The following is a 21,607-nucleotide window of genomic DNA, read 5'->3' as shown; positions in this document are numbered from 1 at the left end:
GTGGTCCCTTTCAATTAGAATTATACTTGATTTTCTGTTACGAAGCAGCTCCAGTGTGGAGCTACAGTAGCTAATGTTAAATCTTTTTATTAGTGAATACAAAAAAAAGTAATTTGCATAGATTAAAGCTTGATCTAGCTTGGGACTGTATTGATTATTATAACTCTATAAGGTAAATACAAATGTCTTATCACTGACATTTGTTTTTTTCATATGACTTACAAAAGGAGATGTTAGGCAGAATGATCCATCAGTCCATCAGTTACTTTTTCATACAGTTAATTAAATGGTTAATGAGAATGTCTCTCATCTATTTTTTTTGTGCCAAATATATTTATTGTATTATACAAATAGTTGTATAATAATTGTAATTGTACAATAGTAATATATTTATCTAACATTTTCAAAACTTATTAGTTAGACTGTTTAACTCAATATTTTAACTAATTGTAAAAGCTGAATAATCAATCAAAACCTGTGGATTTATCAGAGAATTAATATTTTATAGGTATATTAATATTTTCCTGTGGCTCCGGAGGGTGTCATCAGTGATAAAGTAGCCAAAGGAGGTTTGCTGTCCAGAAGTGCATTAACTTGATTGCGTGATGCCACGTGCAGCGATGGTGACCTCAGATGCCCCCCCTCTGCTCTGTCATGGCAGGGTTGTTTGGGTTTTTTGCTTCTCTGCTTTTGTGTTTCTGTAGCAGAGATTGAAATAGGTTGGACTTGATATTCAATGTCCTCTTTGCACAGATTAATGAAGAATTTAAAGTGATGGCTCAATCTTATGCTCTTTCATCTCCATTTCTCAGGTCCCGATAACAGTTCAGACACAGAGAGTGCGCCTTCTCCATCTCAAACTGATCCCTCCAAATCCGACTCTGTAACTCATCCCAACTCCGCTCTGGACGGCGCGTCGGACCAGGACGACACGGTAACCAAAGTCCCAGTGGCAGATGCCAAGGGCCAGGAGCCTCCGTACTGTGAGCTGCGGGTGAAAGTAGAGAAGAGTCCAGAAGGAGAAGCTGGAGACGGGCTTCCTCAGGATGAGCGCACACGCTCCGCGTATGAAATGCAGATCCATCCAAAGACTGAGCCGCAGGATTTGGAGATGACTGCTCCAAGCAGCGAAAGAGCACAGGTCCAAGTGAAGACAGAGCCAGATATCAAGGAGAAGGAGGAGGAGAAACAGGGGGAGCAGCACCACTCAGATAATGACTCTAGCGCCACCTGCAGTGCGGATGAGGATGTGGAAGCCGAACCTGACCGACAAAGGTGAGAAACCGCTGCTCATCTTCTATTATGGGGTTCATACATACAGTGCTATTGGTTTCTAGTAGCATGGATAGGGTGGTGATTTATTAATTGAAATATAATTTATATGTGTGAAAATCACGTAATAGTATTTTTAGTAATATTAAAATAAATAATACATGTAATAATATGTATTTAAATTAGAAATGCAAATGTAAAATAATAAATTGCAGTGCAAGTACATTTATGTAACGTTTATGTCAATTAATTAAAACATTAATCTTTTTTTTGTTGTTGTTGAAACAAAATGTTCAGCTGCCAATTAGAAATCTAAACAGAAAGAAAACCTTACTGTTTAGCTCTGATGTGTAATGAATTATTTATATTGCTTCAACTTTTATTAAATACAGTTTATTTATTTTATTTACTTACCTAAATAAATGTTTAGTTGTCCAGCATGGGAATGTGCTTGAGCTAGTATTGTACAAAAGCAGGTAAATAGACTGTGAATGAATGAAAAATTACTTCTGGTCTCTTTGTTGTTGCTTATGTGTGAGGAGACCTTTAGATGTAACTAGCAGTATAGTATCAGTAGATAATAAATTTTATTCTCTTGTTCCTTCCTTCCTGTGGCAGACTTTTCTCTCTGGAGAAGCCGTCATTGCTTTGCACTGCAGGCTCGGTGGTCCTCTCCTCAGCCAAACTCCTCAACATGCAGCAGCTACAGCAGCGAGCCGCCACCATCCCCCCTATGGTCAGTCCCCATAGCCTCTACCCCCACTTAGCATTCAGATATGCCCCTCTGGACAGAGACAGGGCCCAGCCACCCCGCCACGTGAGTCCTGCCTCCATCTCCACCTCCGCAGATTACGCACTTCTGCGGCAATCAGCAAACGAATCAGCAAATACCAATTGATTTTCCACACACTGAAATCATGATGAGTGAAAATATGTTTGGCTGCTCTGCTAGGCTGATTAGTTGTGCTGTTTGGAGGTGTCTGTTGTGGCGATTTGGTGTGGCTGTGAAATGGTTCTAACTGAGGCCCTGATTGGCCGTTCACAAGGTTTATATCATGAGAATGTTGCAAATAAACCGTAGCTATTGCTAATGGACTCAAGTCATGCACCTTTTAATCATTTACATTTTTCTAAAAGAGCATTTTTGCTGAACATCAGTCCAGCATGTAGCCCCCATCTGAATCTGAATAATTTGTTACTGAATGTTTTGTTTAGGTTTCAGCTCCATTCGGTCACAGCAACGTTCCTGTAGGACCGCTGAGTGGCTTTGCTATGTTCCAGCACCAAATTAAAGCTGTGCATGAGTCCGTGCAGGAGGACAAACAGAGACTGGACCAGAACGAGTCTGACCGCAGGCCACGAGTCACCACCCACAGCCCCACTGTAGTGGACAGAGAAGGTGAGTCAGATGCAGAAGTAAAGAGAGATATAGAAATACTCAAAAACACTTGAGGTGAATGTAGTAAATTTAGAAAACCCAATAAATCCAGCAGCAATTGTTCCCTCTAATAAGTTTTCAAATGTCCCTTTATTTTGTCCTCGCTCTTTGGTCAATATCCACTTGAGATTCTTTAACAGAGTAGATTCACAGGCTTTTAAAGTCATAAAGAAATGGAATTGGAAACTTTTTTTTTTTTTGTTCTACCCATCGTTGTTGATTGGATGGAGGCAGATCTGAATGTGAGCTTTCCGGCGATTGTAAGAAAGGGGCAGGGTTTAAATGATTGGTGTCCGCCACCAGAGTGAAGTCTTTTTCATTAGAAGATCCAGTTATGTTTCAATGAAATTACAAGGTCAGAACAGTTTTTAAGATGAGACGCATGCATGGATTAATTGTTCACAGTAACGAGGTAGATTTAACCAGCATGTGAATTTGCTTATTGCCTTTGCCTCTTGTTATTTCTTCATTTTAGAAGAATCTTAAAGGATGAATCTTAATAGTCATATAATGTTCAGAAAAGTTAATGGCATGGGCAGTTAATAAGGGGTTAAAATTACGCTTTGGTAATCATGCCATTCCCTGACCTCCCCAATATAAAACTAATCTCATCTGAATAGAGCACTTTTTGTGGGAGAACTCCCGACCAAAGGAACTGTCTCTGAGGGGAGAGAGCAGTGAACAATACAAAATTGAGGTTAACGAATCACCCCTTAGACAAACAGACTGAAAGACAAGCAGATGGACCGCTGGAAAACATATAGGCCCGGTTTCACAGACAGGGCTTAAGGCCAATTTATACTTCTGCATCGAGTGTACGCCGTAGTGTACGTCGTAGGCTACGCCCGTAGGCGACGCTGTTGTTAGCATTTATACTTCTGCGTATGTCTGTTTTGCTCTGCAGTTACACCGCCGAAACGCTAGTTGACCCGAGCGGGTTCCACTGTGTTTACAGTCCACGAATTCGCTGCCGTCTGGCAGTCTTTGTAATCTCCCGAAGAGGAGTCATACAGATGGCTGTATTTCCTCACTTCTTCAATTAATCACTCGGTCACTTGGTCCATTTCCATGTTGGCTCTTCACTGAATTTCGGAATTTAAAAATGGTGGGCGGTCCAGAGTGCAGAAGATCATTCCGAAAATGCGTAGGAGGAAACGTGATACTACCAAGCCGACCAATCACAGATCTTGCAGTCCGCGTCGTCGCGACGCGTAGTTACATTTATGAGGAGGTGCGCGTCAGGGTACGGCGAAGGGTACGACGTATGGTACACGTCAATGCGTATGCTACGCCGTACCTACTACGCGCACCCGACGCAGAAGTATAAATTGGCCTTTAGACTAAGGCAGGATTAGGCCATAGTTCAATTAGGACATTTAAGTATATATTTTATAAATGTGCCTTAGATAAAAAAAACATTACTGGTGTGCATCCTGAGACAAAACAAAAAGGCACTGATTTATTTTAAGATCAGTCAGTGCAAGTTTCTTTCAGTTGAAACAGCTCAGACTTACATTTTAGTCTAGGACTAGGCTTAAGCCTTGTCTGTGAAACCGGGGGATAGATTGTGATATGCCTGTAGTACCTCTGTTCTATCCTCCTGTGCACTCTCACTGGGTTTTTACATGCCAAGAAGTTTGAGCAAAGACAGTAACAGCAAAGACAGACACTTTTCTGTTTTTCCTCCTCCTCTGTTTTATACTGGGTCTCCAAAACAGATTTTTGAAGGGTGTCAAGTGCGCAGGAGAGAGACGGTGGACTTTGCTCTTCTCAGCTAAGAAGCACAGTGCTGTTTTTGATAGAGCCAGACAGAAAGCAGCCAACCAAAAGGAACATTAGGTCACTCTCTGGTAGTGATATCCATTAGAAACACCAAGTTTTGCTTGACTTCGTCCTTACAGACCGGCTGACTGTACCTCTAAAAACCTGCCTTGACATTTCTCTTGCCAGTGCATTTACAGTGATAGCACTGAATTAATCTTTCTATATCTATTCCTGTGATTAATGCATGATGAGTCTGTATGGTTTGAATAATGTTTTCTTGATCGCTTATAGTGAGGACTTTTCTAGAAAGTGCGCTTGACATTCTGTTTTGTCTTTGTCTGTCTGCTTAAGTGTCTGAGTATCTGATAGACTTTCTTCTCTGTCCTGTCCTTAGGTAAGCCATTCGCTTACATGCCATATGACCTAAAGCTGATGGAGCAGGAATCTCATGGTGGAGTGGGCAGACCAGGCTCTCCGTACAGACTCTCTCCTCGGGAGCCTAGCAAAGCCTCACCCCAGCCCGACGCCAGTAACGCCACCCGCTACAGTGTACCTCCAGGTAAGCAGTCTGTACACCCTGTATCCAGGTGTTGTTTAGAAACCTGCTGCTTGCTTTTATCAGGCAGGTTTGATCACCAAAATGAACACTCAGTAACAGCCACTGATTGAGAGTAAAATGGAGTGTAAGAACTATAGTCTGACCCTCACTGATGTAAGCAACATGAGCGATTCAAATCAAAGACACTAAAAAAAACACCACTAAAGGTCTACTAATGAAAACATCTTCCAACAGCGTTGATCTCAGTCGGCAAGATTGTTTTGTCTTTTATGCTCACAAAAGGTGCATTTATTTGATAAAAAAAAATTGCTTGTATTGTTGGAAGTCACTTTGGATCATCACTCTTTTGTGTTAAACACAATCTACTAAATATAGACAACTTAATATTCATAATCAATGACAAATACTATTATAAACAAGGTTAGTGGATAATTCAGCAGCAAAAGTTATTCTAGAAAAAACATGAGTGCACAATATTTTTATAAAATCTATACAATTTATAAAATCTAAACAATTTAGTGAAAAAATATTATTTAGTGGGGGGAAAATAAAAATGTATTTTAAGTGTAGGACTAAATCTGGTGAAATTTTACACATTGCTCTTTGCATTGTTGGGCCTAACACCATGTCTACACCAGTCGCAAGCGGCATGGCACAACGCAACAAAATACTAAAGAACCCATTATAATCAGGGATGCTGTCTACACTGAATGCAGCATGGCGCGACAAATCTCCGACAGTAAACTGCTGCCTCGTTCTATCTATGATGTACTGACACAAAATTTGAATAGTTTGCAACGGTTGCTTTGTCGCAGGATGCGTCCAGTCATTGTAGACGCACTTTAGCTGTTGCGGTGCGGCGCGACAACTGTCGCATCTGTTGTATAGGATCGCAGCTAATGGCGGCTTGTATGATTTGTCGTGTCGTGTCGTGTCATGTCGCGAAATCATGTGATAAATCATGATTAAAAATTGTAATTGTTGCCCAGCACTAATATATACTATAAAATTAAAAGAGATTTGTGATAGATAGGACAGAACAAGAAAGGCTATTAATAATCTTTCATTGCACAAAAGTATTATAATATGAAAGGATCCAAGACAGAGCGGCACAAAGCACTTATGCGCATCCCTTGTGCAGAATGATGCGCTTGAAGCAACAGAGTCACAGCACACAGTGATTACTGTATAGCCTTTTCTTTTAACAGTTTTAAATTTCAATACTCTCTACTCCAGTGTTGGAGAGAATCTTGGAGAGAATTTTATTGTCTTGATTTTTTGTAACCGAATGCGAGACGCAGTTTGAATGCTGAATGGATGATGACAAGACAGCCGCAGCAGAGAGAAGGGTTTACGCAAACTTGCATTTAACGACTTAAATATCCATCTGAACCTCACATTAAATTATGGAACGGTTTCAGAACTCTTGGAATATAGTGGACGAAAAAAAATTTTGTACGTTTCTTGGGACTTAACAATAACACAGATTAGTATACGCACAATATCGGATTTGGATCGGTTTTATTGTGACCAATACCTTATTCGGCAGTAAATGGCCACATCAGAGCTGATACCGATATTGAGTATTGGATCAGCGCATCCCTAATTCCCTTATCATCCCTACCTTTTCAACCTGGAAACTGTTCTCATGGAGACAAGCGCTTACACAATGGATGTTTCTGTCAGGGATAGAGAAAATAATGTCGCTCCTGCAGGTTTGTTTGTTTTGTAATGATCAGGTTTCATAATAAACTTTGTCATGAGACTTTGGTCTTTGGTGACCTCTCCTGTGAGGACCCAGATTGAGTGGAATGATTGATTTTTGCATTATTGACCTGGTCAACAAACTTTCTCTCTGTGTCCTACATGCATGCTACGTCAATAACATGACCATCACTGATGATGCAGTTGGCACTGACAAGTAACTACCTTACTTGGAGGTTCAGAACAAACTAGCGCATCCGGTGTAGACATGGTGCAACCCCTTATTTACACTGCACGCATCTGCGGCACGTTACGGCTCTGGCAAGGTATTGTTCCGTCCTCCACGCAGTGAGAACTCACACCAGGACCATTTCTGAAGCGAAGCAACAGGATTCGTGAGACCACGTGATCTGCCTAAAAGAAAACCTTGAGATATAACTTAATGTTGTGTGTAGAACATTGTTGTGTTTAATGCCTAATAATAAACTTGTTCAGAAATGGTGACAAAGGCTTGACTATTAAAAAATAATATCTTTCTTGTTAAACGTCATTTAATTAATTTATTTAATAAATTGCCCATCCCTATTATGTTTGTAATCTTTCACTTCTTCACTGGATTCCCCAGTAAATCATGTGGCCAACCTTTATACAGGCATTATAATAGTATCTCTGAACGAGAGGTTGAACCATGCTTGAACAATTTAACTCTACTGACTTCTGTACCGTTAGACCTTGTTTTTATTTGTTCATAAGAATCGTCCTGAATCACATGATTACAACAGATAAGCGGTTATGTTTGTGAGAACATCACACCCTGCACTAAAGAACTGCAGAGACCACCTGATCTCATCTCTAGACTCATGCCTTTTACGCCGCAGGAGACAGGAGGGTTCATGACTCAATATTTCAGAAGAGTTGAGTGAGAGGCTGGGCTGTGTGAAAAGAGAAGAAGTGCTTTTAGTAGGGCTGTGAGTCACTGTGAGAAGCGGCGAAGGAAGGCTTCATTCCTCCCATGCTAAGAGATTCAGATTAGACTCAGGTCTGTGTGTCTTCGTCAGTCTTTATTCCCAGGGTTTCATTTGAGGCTCTCTGCATTTGGGTCAGCTTTCTTTTAAATGTTTTTTATTTTGAACTTGTGTCAGATTTTTAAAAAGGTTGTTGGATTTTTTTTTTTTTTTTGCACTAGGTTTTATAAGCTGGGCAGTTTTGTGAAAGTCATTTGCAGGTCCTGCAGAGGTTTGGTAGGTTGTGTGTTGTAGGTCAGAAGTTTTGTGCAGTGAATCTGAGAGGTCGTTCTGTATTGTGTATAGTCACGACTAAAGGTCGTTGTTAGGCACAATGCTCAGTGCAGTTCAAAATATAGCACGGCCTCGAGTGACCGTTTGTATCCTCCTTAGTGTTTTTTTTTTTATTCTGTTAAGAAAATTCATCAAGTTGTATCTTCCAGTAACAGCCACTGACATAACAGAATTTAGCTATGCAAGAAAAATAACAATACCATTTGAGAGATCTGCAGTGGAGTCAGAGTCTGATGTCATAGCTGTTATGGTGTTGAGGATTTTTGCATGCTTTTTAACAATGACTACATTTACATGTGCACGAATAATGTGATTATTTCCAATAATCAGAGTAAGGACTTAATCGCATTATGATGTTTACATGTCAAGAGCTCACTCCCGTTTACATGCAATTTTCATTATTCTTATAATTTGCTAAGAATTGTGGTTATTTTTTTACTGCCATCATATACCCCGTGGCACAGCACAAATGATGGACTCAGAAAGAGCAGGTGTGTTACTGGCCGCTTATTTAATTTATTTACGTCTAATGCAAAGCACGTCTGAATGGTTGTATTCCATGCTTTTTGGTGCCATAGTAATGTGATTGCAATTCATTTGCCTACACTGCCGTCGCGTTCTACTCACCGTTTCTGGATGAGGGTAAGGAACAGACTGGTGGCAGCGAGTTGTGTCTTCCCCAGAAATGCGATGCTTTCTTCCCGCCATCGTTTCTAATCATCGTATTACTGCAAGTGCGCGTCACAAGCACATGCGCACTTTGGTCAGAGCGGCAATACTGTTAACAATTAAGGTGTTTACATGGCTGTATATTTCAATTAAAATTGGCGTACGCCACCTATGTTTATACGATTATGCTTGCTGCGATTATGAGTTAAATCGCATTAAATTGAAGTATTGCATTTACATGAGGTAAAGTTTAATCACAATATTGCCAAAATCTCATTATAATCGCAATAGGGTGCATGTAAACGCACTCAATATATTGACCAATCAGAAGTCAGGAACAGAACTATTTATTATTATAAAATAAATATATATACAGTAAATGTGGCAGCTTGTGAAGGCCACATCTGCATTAAAAATTAAAGACTTAATAGGTTCCCCTAATCAGGGCCAGATTTACCTCTTATCATGACATAGGCAACCCCCTCCCCCCACCTTATTAATAGGCCTGTGTAATATTACCACCCCAGCAAACATCTCAAAAAGCACTCGCATTCAGTCATTAAAAATCTTAAGTCTTAATTTGTTTGAGAATGGAGAAAGACCATTCCGTTAATAGGCTCCAACGTCATGGCCACATTACCACTTAGGGAGTGCATTATTTCTTTAATAATTTTAACAGCCTCCCTGGTGTCACAACCACACCTCAAGATATTGTTCAGATGATTTATTTCAAGATGAACCTTCTGTTGCAAATTCCAAAACGTCATTTTATAGCTAATAACAGAGGTTTGGGCCATTGATAGTCAGGCTAATGAAGTTATCAGAGAGAGAGACTAAGCACGTGTAAATAGTAAGCATAGCTAATTTTTAAGTTGAACTGCTTCCAGAACCTCGCTACTGAGAATTGTCTTGTAGCTTTTCATCCGCAAAACTATTTTACTGATAAATTCAGGGGGAGGCCTGATGACAAGTTTCTGTTCGCGTCTCCACGTGAGTGTGTGTCTGTAATGTGTGTGCGTCTGTGAGAGAGAATGGGAGAAAGAAAACATGATTTCCATACATAAAAAAGATGGAAAACGGAATGTCTTTTTTTTTTTACCCAATTGTTTGTTATATTTATTTGCTTAATGTCTTCTGGTGTTTTGGTTCTTTTACTTAGCCCATAGTATAACAAAAATATTATATATCTTTTCATTGTGCTTGGGCCCCCCTGGACGAGCGATCATAGGCACGTGGCTAGAATGCCTATGCGTAAATCCAGCCCTGCCCCAACAGAACTGTAATAAATAAAATCTAAAATTCCCTAGCATACATGTAAAAACCAAAGTATACATTAAGCTTTAGACTGAAGAACTTTTGTCAACTGCAAGGATAAAGAGTGATCCTATTTACCCACCTCTTTTCATCCCTTGTTCCTCTTATCCTTTTATTCCCACAGTTCTTCAGCCGGCACCTAACCAGGCAGTTCAGACTCTTTCCGATGTTCGCATGGCTTTTCCCCGTCACAGGCCGTCCAACATTCCGTCTCCTCCGCCCCTCATTCACTCCAAACCCACCGACAAGCCCTCCTTCATTCAGGGGGGCTCCATTTCACAGGTAAGATAAATGCTGTTTATTTGGTATTTTAGACTTGTGGTGCTTCTGCTAAGATTAAATACTTCCTACATGTAATGGGATCAAGGCAGGGGATCAGGGGCTTTCCTGGTATTCCACTCTGATTCGTGTCTTCTCTCCTGTTCCCTGCAGGGAACACCAGGAACATACCTTCCTTCTCAGACGCACGCTGTGTACGTACCGGAGGTAGTAAAGACCACAGGAGGGTCCATCTCACTTGGCTTGCCAAGACAGCAGGACCCTGCCAAACCTGGTGAGCAGGAGAGATTTGAGAGTATGAATACATCTTTATCCTAACATCTTAACTGCACTTAGCCATGACTTTTGTGGCTTAGTTTCGTTATGAATTTTAGAAGATGAATGTATAATCTAAACACCTGATTGTGTTTGGTGTGTGTTTAGTGTCATATATTAAGCAGGAGGAGTGTTCTCCACGTGGACAGAGCACTCAGGCGGAGGGTCTTTTATCCAGAGCTCAGTATGAGGGAGTGGTCAGAGGTGAGACGACTTAAAATATACAATACAATGTCTAAAAATCAAGAATGAATCCACAAAAGTAAACAGTCAGACTCCCCCCCCCCTGCACATTTTGTATGGCTCCATTATCTGACACTTAGGCTGCGTTTACACTTGACATTAACGGTAACATTCCGATCAGAAGTGCGTTTACACTTGTCTTTACTTGTGTATATGGACAACATCCGGATACAGGTCGCATGTTAATGCCAAGTGTAAATACAGCCATAGAGTTCATGGATCAGTTCACAGATCTCTCTCATAATGAGCTGATGATCTGATTCAGGTGTGTTAAATAAGGAAGACATGCAAAATGTGAAGAGCGGGGAGTCCCCAGGACCAGGATAAAGAACCAAGGGTCTTACTATTGAATCACAAATCAAACAATATTTTTTTTCCTCTCCTTTGCCCTTTGCTGCTAGTAGGACCCATACAGATTCCGGATATGAGAGGGCCACCTGGAAAAGGCCCTGAGGGCTTGACTTTCAGAGGAGGCTCCATTACACAGGTATCTTCATCCTAGGCCTTTGTGTAGTATTTGAGTATTTTCATTTATACTTGTGTAGTATTTCTCACTCTCGCTCTTTCTCTTTCTAGGGCACTCCTGCACTGGCTCAGTCCAATGTAGCAGCGGATCTGTTGAAAGGCACTATTGCTAAACTGGCCACAGAGGACCTGAGCTGCCCAGAGAAGAACCGAGCTGAAGCTCATTCTAAAGCTCATGTTATCTATGAAGGCAAAAGCGGACACATTCTCTCTTTTGATGGTGAGAGCCAGAACTGCTTCCTGTCTGGTGTGCTTGTGACCACTCGGTGATATTGAATAGTGATATTATAGGTATAGAGTGATAATTTTTTTCTATATTTCCCGGCTCTTGTAATGCTACAGCACAAGTGGAGTCAGATAGTGAAGTGCTTAATTTTTATGGGCTAAATGTCGTCATTATTAGCAGTGCAACAAGAGCTTTTTCTGTTTTTATGGAAACTTATTTTATTACAATAATAAATCTCACTTTATGTTCCTACAGCCATTAAGAACCCTAGAGAGGGCACTAGAAGCCCACGAATGGGGCACGATCTCAAGCGCACATATGACATCATGGAGGGGTCCCGTGGACACCCAACACGTGAGACAGCACCTTATGAAGGTTAGTCATGTTTTTGTGTTTTTTATCTGAGAAGGATAAACCACAAAAGATCTGAAGCAGCAATTATGTTCAAAATGAATCTTTTTAAAGACATTTTCCTTGTTTTTTTTTTTTTGTCAGGTTTAATCAGCAGAGCATTACCAAGAGAAAGTCCTCATGAGTCTAAGGATCGCTCCATACTCACAGGATCCATCATGCAAGGTAATGGGGATGCTTCCAACACACTTCCTTGCTTCCATTCTGAAAATATGTAATGTTTTACAAAAACAGTTAAAGTGGAAGTGAAGCAGTCAGTCAAGTTTACATTATTTAGTAAACTGATTTCTACTTTAATTAAATTACATTTTTGTTTTCACCATAATTTGGATGAATATCCAACATCGAACTATCTACATCACTAAGTTTTGATCATGCTATCCCAAACATTGTTTTCATTACGCGAGGCGCAAAATGTAAACAAACAACGCTTATACAGTATTGTTCATGTGTCATCTTATTGTTATGTCAGCAAATGTATTAGTGTGTGTATATATATATATATATATATATATATATATATATGTATATATATATATATATATATATATATATATATATATATATGTGTATATATATATATATATATATATATATATATATATATATATATGTATGTATGTATGTATGTATGTATGTATATATATATATAAATATAAAGAATTTTAAATCATTTCAAATAATAATACTGGTCCTACTTGCGTGTTTGCTTTACTAATTTTTCACAAAATGTGCATGAATTTCTACATCATGCTTAATCTTCTTTCCCATGTTCCAGGCACACCAAGAGCCTCTGCTGAAGTCTATGATGAGGCCTCCAAATATGGTAAACAGATCAAGAGGGAAAGTCCACCCATACGCTCTTTTGAGGGAGGCATCACGAAAGGTAAACCATATGAGGGGGTGAACACCATAAAGGAGATGGGCCGCTCAATTCACGAGATTCCCCGTAAGGAGACTCAAGATAGTCGTAAAACTCCTGTTCTGGAAGGATCCATTACTCAGGTACATGATTTGAGGTTGTTACTGTTTCCCACACTGAAATGTATTAATGAAGAACATTCAAATCAGATTCAGATCAGTCAAGTGGAAGATGCCTTATCTCTTAATATTCTCAATGTGCATCTCTGCAGGGTATTCCTCTAAAGTATGAGAGCAGTACTGTGAACCCGTCAGCCATCAAGCACAATGTTAAATCTCTGATCACAAGCCCAGTGAAGATCTCACACTCTGCCATTGAGGCAGCTGAGCGAGAGAGGGCCAAGTATGAGGATGCGAAGGCATCCGAACGTGTCCGGCACACCTCTGTAGTAAACTCCACCTCTGTCCTGCGCTCCACACACACAGAAGCGGGAAAATCTCAGCTCAGTCCAGGCATGCATGAGGACAGCAATGCACGCAGAACCCCTACATACACCGGCACCTCCATATCCAGAGGATCACCTCTGCTACGAGGGCAAGACGGTATGAATGTGGCATCTCTCGTTTTCTCACTTAATTACCCCCAGATAGTTATAACAATTAAGCACTGATCCTTAGCTTACATCTAGCAGTCAATTGTACAGGTCATTGTACTGACTTTTTTTCTCAAATAGGAAGTATAGCAACAGGTAAACCAGCTTCTCATGAGAGGAAGAACACACTGACTCCAACCCAGAGGGACAGTGTTTCCGCCAAGTCGCCTGTGTCCGGGGGTGAACCTCTTGGTTCTCACAGCCCGTTTGACCCCCACCATAGACCTGTAGTACCTGGAGAGGTGTACCGGACTCACCTACCACCACACCTGGACCCCAACCTCGCTTATCACCACAGAGTCCTGGACCCAGGTAATTAAAGGCATTATGGAATCTTTGTGGGGCCAGACTTCTTAAGAACAAATTAAGTTCTTAGGATTACTTAGGTTCGTAATAATGTAGTTATTAAAAAAAAAAAAAAAAAAAACTTTCTTTAGAATAAACTCACATGTGTGATTATAAATGTTATTTTAGATTTCATAAAAATTGCAGTAGTAATATATATTATAATACTGTAATACTTGATATTGAAACAACCCAATAAATTCATTGAACATCTTACATTTTGGAATTTAAGACAAGTGTCTTAAACAACACTTTAAGAACTTTTTTTTTTTGTTAAGAAAGATAAAACTCTTAGTTGCAATGCAACAAAATTACCAACAGATCATTTATTTTGACTTATGTCATTTAATTGAAGTGGATTATTAAATATTATTTGAAGTGGATTATTGGTTATTTTTAAGAAAATCTCTGTACAGAGCTTTGTCTTTTACTATATTAGAAAAGAAAAAACAGTTTTGTAAACCTGACCTCTTGTAACATTACTCAATCAGGCTCAGAGCACATGGGTAGTGGCTACGCTTTGCCGAGGAATGGAAAATTTGTAAATTATGTTCTGTTCTGAAACCATGCTTCCTACAAACTGTCAAGCAGGAAAACAGTTCTTGTGTGACACATCACACACACAATTTACTGATATTCTGAGTAATGATTCTCTCATAAAAGCTCTACTCCTATCTCATTGGTAAACATCGTGTTTTGGTTTTTCAGCCTGCTCTCATGCATTAGATAATAGCATATCCTGCTCAACTCTCCACTACTGTGGCAAATCCACACCATTGACATCAAGGCTAGAACAGCTGTCTTTTAACCTCTCTTCCTTGTCCTTTGTATATCTCAGCAGCGTACATGTTCCCACGGCAACCATCGCCGACCGGTTACCCCAACACTTACCAGCTGTACACCATGGAAAACACTCGGCAAACCATTCTGAATGATTACATCACCTCACAGCAGATGCGCCCTGATGTCACAAGGGGACTGTCACCACGTGAACAGTCAATTGCCATCCCATACCCACCAGCTAGAGGTAAGGGGCGTGGTTGTCTGAGTGTGTGTGTGTGTGTGTGTGTGTGTGTGTGTGTGTGTGTGTGTGTTTGTTCGTGACGAATGTAGTCTGTAGATATGGTGTTTGTGTGAACTAGTGGCAACCTTTTCCAGACCATCAGAAGCAAATGACCCTCAAGCAAAAATTATGAAATTTAATAAGTTCAAAACAATTGTTAAATCCACATCCACTATACCTATCTGTCAAGAGGCTCACATTTTTAGTTTTTTTGGTAATGTTTGTTCACTCTGCACCCTATTGTAATATCTATAGAAACAAGGTTACCTGTTAAAAGTTGACCTGGGTCTGATGAGACATTTTGCAAAAAAATAAAAAATCATGGAAAGTTTTATAGTAAACCTGCAGTTTCAATCTGAAGGAGTTTGACCTCAGACCTTTAGCAGGTCCTGCTGTCTACATCTCCAGTCTACATTGCTCCATATTTCTAGCTCTAATTTTGCTTTGCTTAAAGAAATAACATTGCTTAGTGAAAACCAGCTTTCAGCCCTGATAGCTTATTTTTTGTAATTGAATTATTTTTGATAAGATGCTGTTAATGAGCTACTTAAAATTTTTAAAGTCTCACTCTAGTCTGTTAGATGTTTCTAGAAGATCAGTAGAGGGTGTTGGCTCTTTAAAGTTGAAGCTGATTGGTTGTGGATGCTCACCCACTGGCCCTTTGCTTCTGTCTGTAAGGAATAATTGATCTAGCCCAGATGCCACCTACCATCCTGTTACCTCACCCTGGGGGGACAGTTTCCCCCTCCCTGGATCGCATCACCTACATCCCTGGACCTCAGACCCCTTTCCCTGCTAGGGCATTCAACCCTGCCTCCATATCTCCAGGTGAGGATCCCACCCCTCCTCTCCTATCCAACACCTGAACTTCCCCTTCCAGTCCTGGTGGTGGTGCTTTAGAAACTCGCCCTGCGCTGCTGCTCTGAGATTAGTTTTGCTCGAGGTGCTTTCTTCCACCTAAATCTAACTTCAGCTGTTTTCTGCACTGCTATGGTGCCAATGCGCTGCTACTAAATCTACAGCATCATGGCAAAAGGAATTGCGTTTCACCTGATTTATTAGCTAGTCTGAATTGATTGTGGTGATTGATAGTGTAATAAAACAAAAAAAGAACACATATTTACTGTATACTAGAGGTCTTCTTTGGCCCTAAAATCTGAACCCGAACCGAATCCCTTCCTATCCGAACCAGATGTGCATTAATAATTTTTTATTTTTCATGCAGAAATCAGCAACATCCAAATACCATAATCAGAGACAACAAATTATCAACTCCACAGCATGTGTAGATTAAAAAGTAGGCCCATCTTCCTACTTTGTAGATTAAATTCATTCGTTTTGTGTGGATTTTCCCAAAATGTTTTGTTTGAGCAAAAACACAAAGATATACAGTTGTACTTAAATTTTTGTTGCTTTATTTAGGCAACAGTGCATTGTTTTTCCACAAATCCAAGTAAATAAACCACTCATAAATAGGGCTGCACAATTAATCGTATGTAATTGTCATGCGTGTCTTACTCATAAAGTTTGTTATACATCAAATGACAAGGCAATTTATGTTAATATTAATACGGAAATCTTCAGGACATTATTTAAAATTACCTGGAACCCGAGGCTACTACAACCCGACCCATGGCTGAGGCACTTAATTAAGTGTTGGAGCCAAACCTGCTTGAGTCTCGTTTTTCATATCCAAGTGTGACTCTAAAGACTTCAACTTTATATTCTTTCTTTTTACTGGCTATTAGCAAAACATGCAGCTCTAGTTTAGTAAAATTTACAAACAAATATTTCTTTTAATGAATCAGGCAAGAAGATGCACAATCCATTCAGATCAGTTTATGGCCTTAGCAGGCTTTCTGCTGAATTCTGTATGTGCTGACAGACATAAAGTATCATTTAGAGGGATTAGATTAGGCTTATTGACAATTATAAAGAAAGAGAGTTGCTGGTATCAATCTCTGTCTGCATGAAATTGTACCTTAAGATGTAAGTATATATAGGATATTAGTCAGAATTTAAAGAGCTAAAGTGCCTAAACCCCCATTTGCTGCAAGTACTTCCCTTCCCCTTCCTGTTGCCCTACCCTGAGATCCTGTCTTTACTGCCCACTTATCTGTGCATCTCAAACATCATATTGGCAAATACTGGCCTTGGCTCAGTATTGTCATATTTAAAGTTTGTCTTGGGGGTGCAGGTGGTCTGGAGGTGAGTAGACCTTGACTGTCTAAATGTCTATTCAAGCTGAGAGGGGAATTATGATGTGAAATGAATTGCAAAAAGATGATATTCCTAGATATATTTGCACTCTGTGTGAATATGCTTTTAGAACTGTGTTTCATGGATCCTGTGTCTGTGTTGTACTACAACACCAGTAACTATGCTGATCTTTTAGTGTCATACCATGTGCTGTCTTTACATATGGTTTGAATCTTCAAACTGTTTTTGTTTCATTCGGATGTTTTATGTAGAATAATTTCACAAAGCTTAAGTCAGTCCATTCTGATTTTGCTTCAAATATAGAAATTATACAATCTATGTAACGTGTAGGCCTATGTAGCATCTTTGTTTGGATTGTGATTAAAATGCAGTGGTCAGCTCTAATTTTAAATGGAAAGAGCCCAGGCTAAGCATTCGTTTATATGAAGAGTTTATGTGATTTTATTTGATTTATTTAAAAAATTCTATTTAAAATCTCATTTTGTTAATAAAAAAAATTGTATTGAAAAATCGCATTTATCGAGTTAAATGATTCATTACATCCCTATATGCTCCTAGTTTTTCTGTGGTATTGAAGAAGTAAAGTGTTATTTAAATAATAAAAAAAAAATAATAATAATAATTTTTTTTTGTTCATCTGAAAAATGATCCGAGCTGTGAGTTTTGTGATCCGTTGCACCCCTACACCCTGGACTTGTTATTTGAAGAAAAAATACAATCACTGAAGTTTTTGGTCATGCTGATTTGTCCACAGTGAAGTTCAGTCGATGTCTTTTCTTTATTCGGGATAGTTAAATTCATTTTGTTCTACCAAAATCTAAAGAATGCCTGCCTGAGGGCTACTGGGGATTATGAAATATTTTGAGCCCTGGTCTTGGTGAATGGATTAATGCCAATGTTATTCATATACATTTATATATCGCTGCAGTAATTTCACATCACTGTTCTCATGAATTTGTCTGCTATTCCTAACAGCAACACAGCTGGCCCTGTCAAAGTGCAGCAAGTGTTAAAGGCCCTTTTGGTTGTAAACCCACTTTTTGTTTTTTGTGTGTTCCCTGTTCTTCACTCCCCACAGGACATCCTGCCCATCATAGTGCCACTGCCGCTATTGTGGAGAGGGAGAGTCAGAGAGAGAAGGAACGCGAGAGGGAAAGGGAGCGAGAAAGAGATCAGAGAGAACGGGAACGTGCAGCGGTAGAATATATGCGTGGAGGTAAGACTAATTGACACAGAAGGAAATGATGTCGACAATAATGGTCCATTCTGCTCAGTCTACAACAAACTGATGTGTTCTGCCAATATTCTTAGGATGTGTCTCTGTTTATGTTGCAGGTTCTGAGCAACCTGGCCGACCAGGCAGCCGTAGTTTTCTGCGTTCCACTTCACCCTCTGTGAGATCACAGGAGGGTGTCCTCCAACAGCGGCCGAGCATCTTCCAGGGCACCAACTCCAAGAGCGTCATTACCCCACTCATGTGAGCAATGCACTATTAATGACATCAATCTAATAATTCATTAGTTTTATTAGTAATAATAATTAATAATAGTTTTTTAGCATTACTAAATGCTCACATTAACTTAATTTGTATTATATTAAAGGGTTACTCCACCCCAAAATAAACATTTTGTCATTATTCACTTACCCCCATGTCGTTCCAAACCTGTAAAAGCTCTGTTTGTCTTCAGAACAGAATTTAAGATATTTTGGACGAAAAAAGGTATGCTTGAGACTGTCCCATAGACTGCCAAATAAATAACAGTGTCAAGATCCAGGAAAGTATGAAAAGCATCGTCAGAATAGTCCATCTGCCATCAGTGGTTCAACCGTAACGTTATGAAGCGACGAGAATACTTTTTGTACACGAAGAAAACAAAAATAACGACTTTATTCAGCAAATCATCTCTGTGTCTATCCACATCACCGTAGTGCCGTTTTGGAGAATATCCGCTGAACGCAGGCAGTTTACGCTCTTCTGTGTCAGCCGCGCCACAAGGATACATTTTCTACGTGTATTTACGCTTTGATTTGAAAGAAAACAGTGCATCCTTGTGGTGCGGCTGACACAGAAGAGCGTAAACTGCCTGCGTTCAGCGGATATTCTCCAAAATGGTGCTACGGTTATGTGGAGAGACACAGAGGAGACAAATGGTTGAATAAAGTCATTTTCATCGTGTACAAAAAGTATTCTCGTCACTTCATAACGTTACGGTTGAACCACTGATGGCAGATGAAGTATTCTGACAATGCTTTTCATACTTTCCTGGACCTTGACACTGTTATTTATTTGGCAGTCTATGGGACAGTCATAAGCCTCCCTTTTTTCATCCAAAATATCTTAAATTATGTTCCAAAGACGAACAAAGCTTTTACAGGTTTGGAACGACATGGGGGTAAGTGATTAATGAAAAAAAAATCATTTTGGGGTGGAGTATCCCTTTAACTTATTATGTCACTGCATTATAAATGTATAAACCATCTATATTTTTATCTTTATTTTAATGTTTTTATTTAATTATCTATTTATTTATTTTTTGTGGTTGTTAAAGGAATGGCTCACATAAATGTATAAAATGTCATCTTCCACTCACCTTCAAATCGTTCCAAACTAAAAAAAAAACGTAGAAACGTTCATCTTCGAAGCACAAATAAAGATACATTGTCCTTGCATGAAGTATAATACCTCACTGGTTCTCACACATCAAGCCATGTTTGTTGAGCTGTATCTATGTGTGTTGAATCTAACTGTAATCAATGTTTACATGTAAATAAAAACCTAAATTTAATCGGTTGATAAAGTGAGCATATCTATTCAGAACACTTGGATTAAACCATTCAAATAATTTGGAATTCTTTTGCAATCCCTTTATGAACATTTTGAAGCATTAATATTTTGGTGGAGTTTCAATAGAGTTACAGAACTTTTTTTCATTAAAAAATCTTCATTTGTGTTAACATAAAATTCTCATGTGCTTAGAACAACATGAATGCGAGTAATTGATGACAGTTTTCATTTTTGTGTGAACAATCCCTTTTAATTTATAGATTTTAAAATTTAGTTTTGCACTATTAAACTTCTGATTGTTTTGGTTGTCCAGGCAAATGCCCTCACAAGCAGCTACATCTCAAGCCAATCGATACAGCAATGCAGCGGATGCCCTCGCCGCCCTTGTGGACGCTGCTGCCTCTGCCCCGCAGATGGATGTTGCGAAAGTCAAGGAGGGCAAGCATAATAACTGTAGCTCCCGGGATGATGACGTGATGTCATCACGGCGTGCAGCACAGGAGTCACAAGAGGTGGAGCGCCGTTCCGTGCAATCTCCATATGGGGACGTGTCACTTCCTAGTGGGAAACCTTCCCATCCTATGTATGCAGAGGGTGGAGGAGCTACAGGGAGCAAAGAGAAAGCCCCACCCACCAAGTCACGCATGGAGGAGGAGCTGCGCACGCATGGGAAGACCACCATAACTGCTGCAAACTTTATTGATGTCATCATCACGCGTCAGATTGCTCCAGATAAGGACTCCCGTGAGAGAGGCTCACAAAGCTCTGACTCCTCCAGCAGCAGTGAGTGCCATCAGATAGACAATGTTTATTTATTATAATTTATGTTGAGTAATAATAATGATGTCTGTACAGTTCATGACTATGAGTCTCATATGTTCACTACCATTCTAAAGTTTGGAGACTTCTTTAAAAAGAAACAACTTGTGATCACTAAGGCTACATTTATTTGATCAATAATATAGAAATATTATGAAATATTATTACAATTTGAAATAACTATTTTCTAATATATTTTAAATTGTCATTTTATTTTCATTTTTTTCAGGATTCTTTGAATATAAATCATGTATTTGATACAGAAACCTTTGGTAACAAATGTCTTTAGTCACTTTTGATTAATGCATCTTTGCTTTTCTTTTCAGAAAGTAAAATCTTACTGACTCCAAACTTTAGAGTGGTTAGAGCACATGCCGCAAAGCAAAGCAAACAGGAAGTCACAGTTTCACAATATGCTGGATTTGTGCAAGTTGGTCTCAGTGCCACAAGCATCTTTATATCCTGCTCAGAGGCTCAAAAAAGGATTATCCAAGAAATTAGATACTTAAAAGACAAAGTCAAGTCATATACTTAAGGATTAGCTTACAGAGGGCATTAACAGGACACCTAATAGGATGGCTAGTGCCATTGAAGACATGAGACCTAATAGTCTTAGGAAACCTCAATAGCACAACCTGTGACTCAGCTGGAACTTAGACTGACAATAGTGACAAACTTCTGACCTGAGATTTGACAGGGTAATTCCATTAAAGGGAGAGGACTGTAGCTCTTACTATAAAGAAGTGACTTACTATAAAGACTGCTAGAATTTTATTTCAATGCCAACTTCTGTGTAATCTATTCATTTTTATACCTCATCGCTTGGTGGTAGATTTTAACAGAT

At 39.4% G+C, this 21,607-nt stretch overlaps 1 protein-coding gene across 1 annotated transcript in view; it reads left to right on the top strand.

The window, feature by feature from the left end:
* LOC109080767 (nuclear receptor corepressor 1-like) overlaps nt 1–21,607 on the top strand; it is an 86,229-nt gene that overhangs the window by 53,807 nt on the left and 10,815 nt on the right. The window contains 19 exon segments of the mRNA XM_042757369.1: nt 813–1,275; nt 1,891–2,008; nt 2,488–2,671; nt 4,869–5,033; nt 10,143–10,300; nt 10,451–10,571; nt 10,721–10,816; nt 11,257–11,342; nt 11,432–11,600; nt 11,862–11,981; nt 12,102–12,182; nt 12,796–13,022; nt 13,151–13,481; nt 13,613–13,843; nt 14,715–14,903; nt 15,618–15,767; nt 18,238–18,375; nt 18,495–18,636; nt 20,258–20,727. Of these exon segments, the coding sequence (XP_042613303.1) occupies nt 813–1,275; nt 1,891–2,008; nt 2,488–2,671; nt 4,869–5,033; nt 10,143–10,300; nt 10,451–10,571; nt 10,721–10,816; nt 11,257–11,342; nt 11,432–11,600; nt 11,862–11,981; nt 12,102–12,182; nt 12,796–13,022; nt 13,151–13,481; nt 13,613–13,843; nt 14,715–14,903; nt 15,618–15,767; nt 18,238–18,375; nt 18,495–18,636; nt 20,258–20,727 (3,639 nt within the window).

Source organism: Cyprinus carpio, chromosome A5 (genome assembly GCF_018340385.1).
Source record: "Cyprinus carpio isolate SPL01 chromosome A5, ASM1834038v1, whole genome shotgun sequence".
In the NCBI taxonomy this organism is placed as follows: domain Eukaryota; kingdom Metazoa; phylum Chordata; class Actinopteri; order Cypriniformes; family Cyprinidae; genus Cyprinus; species Cyprinus carpio.
This window is presented reverse-complemented; position numbering and strand designations above follow the sequence as displayed.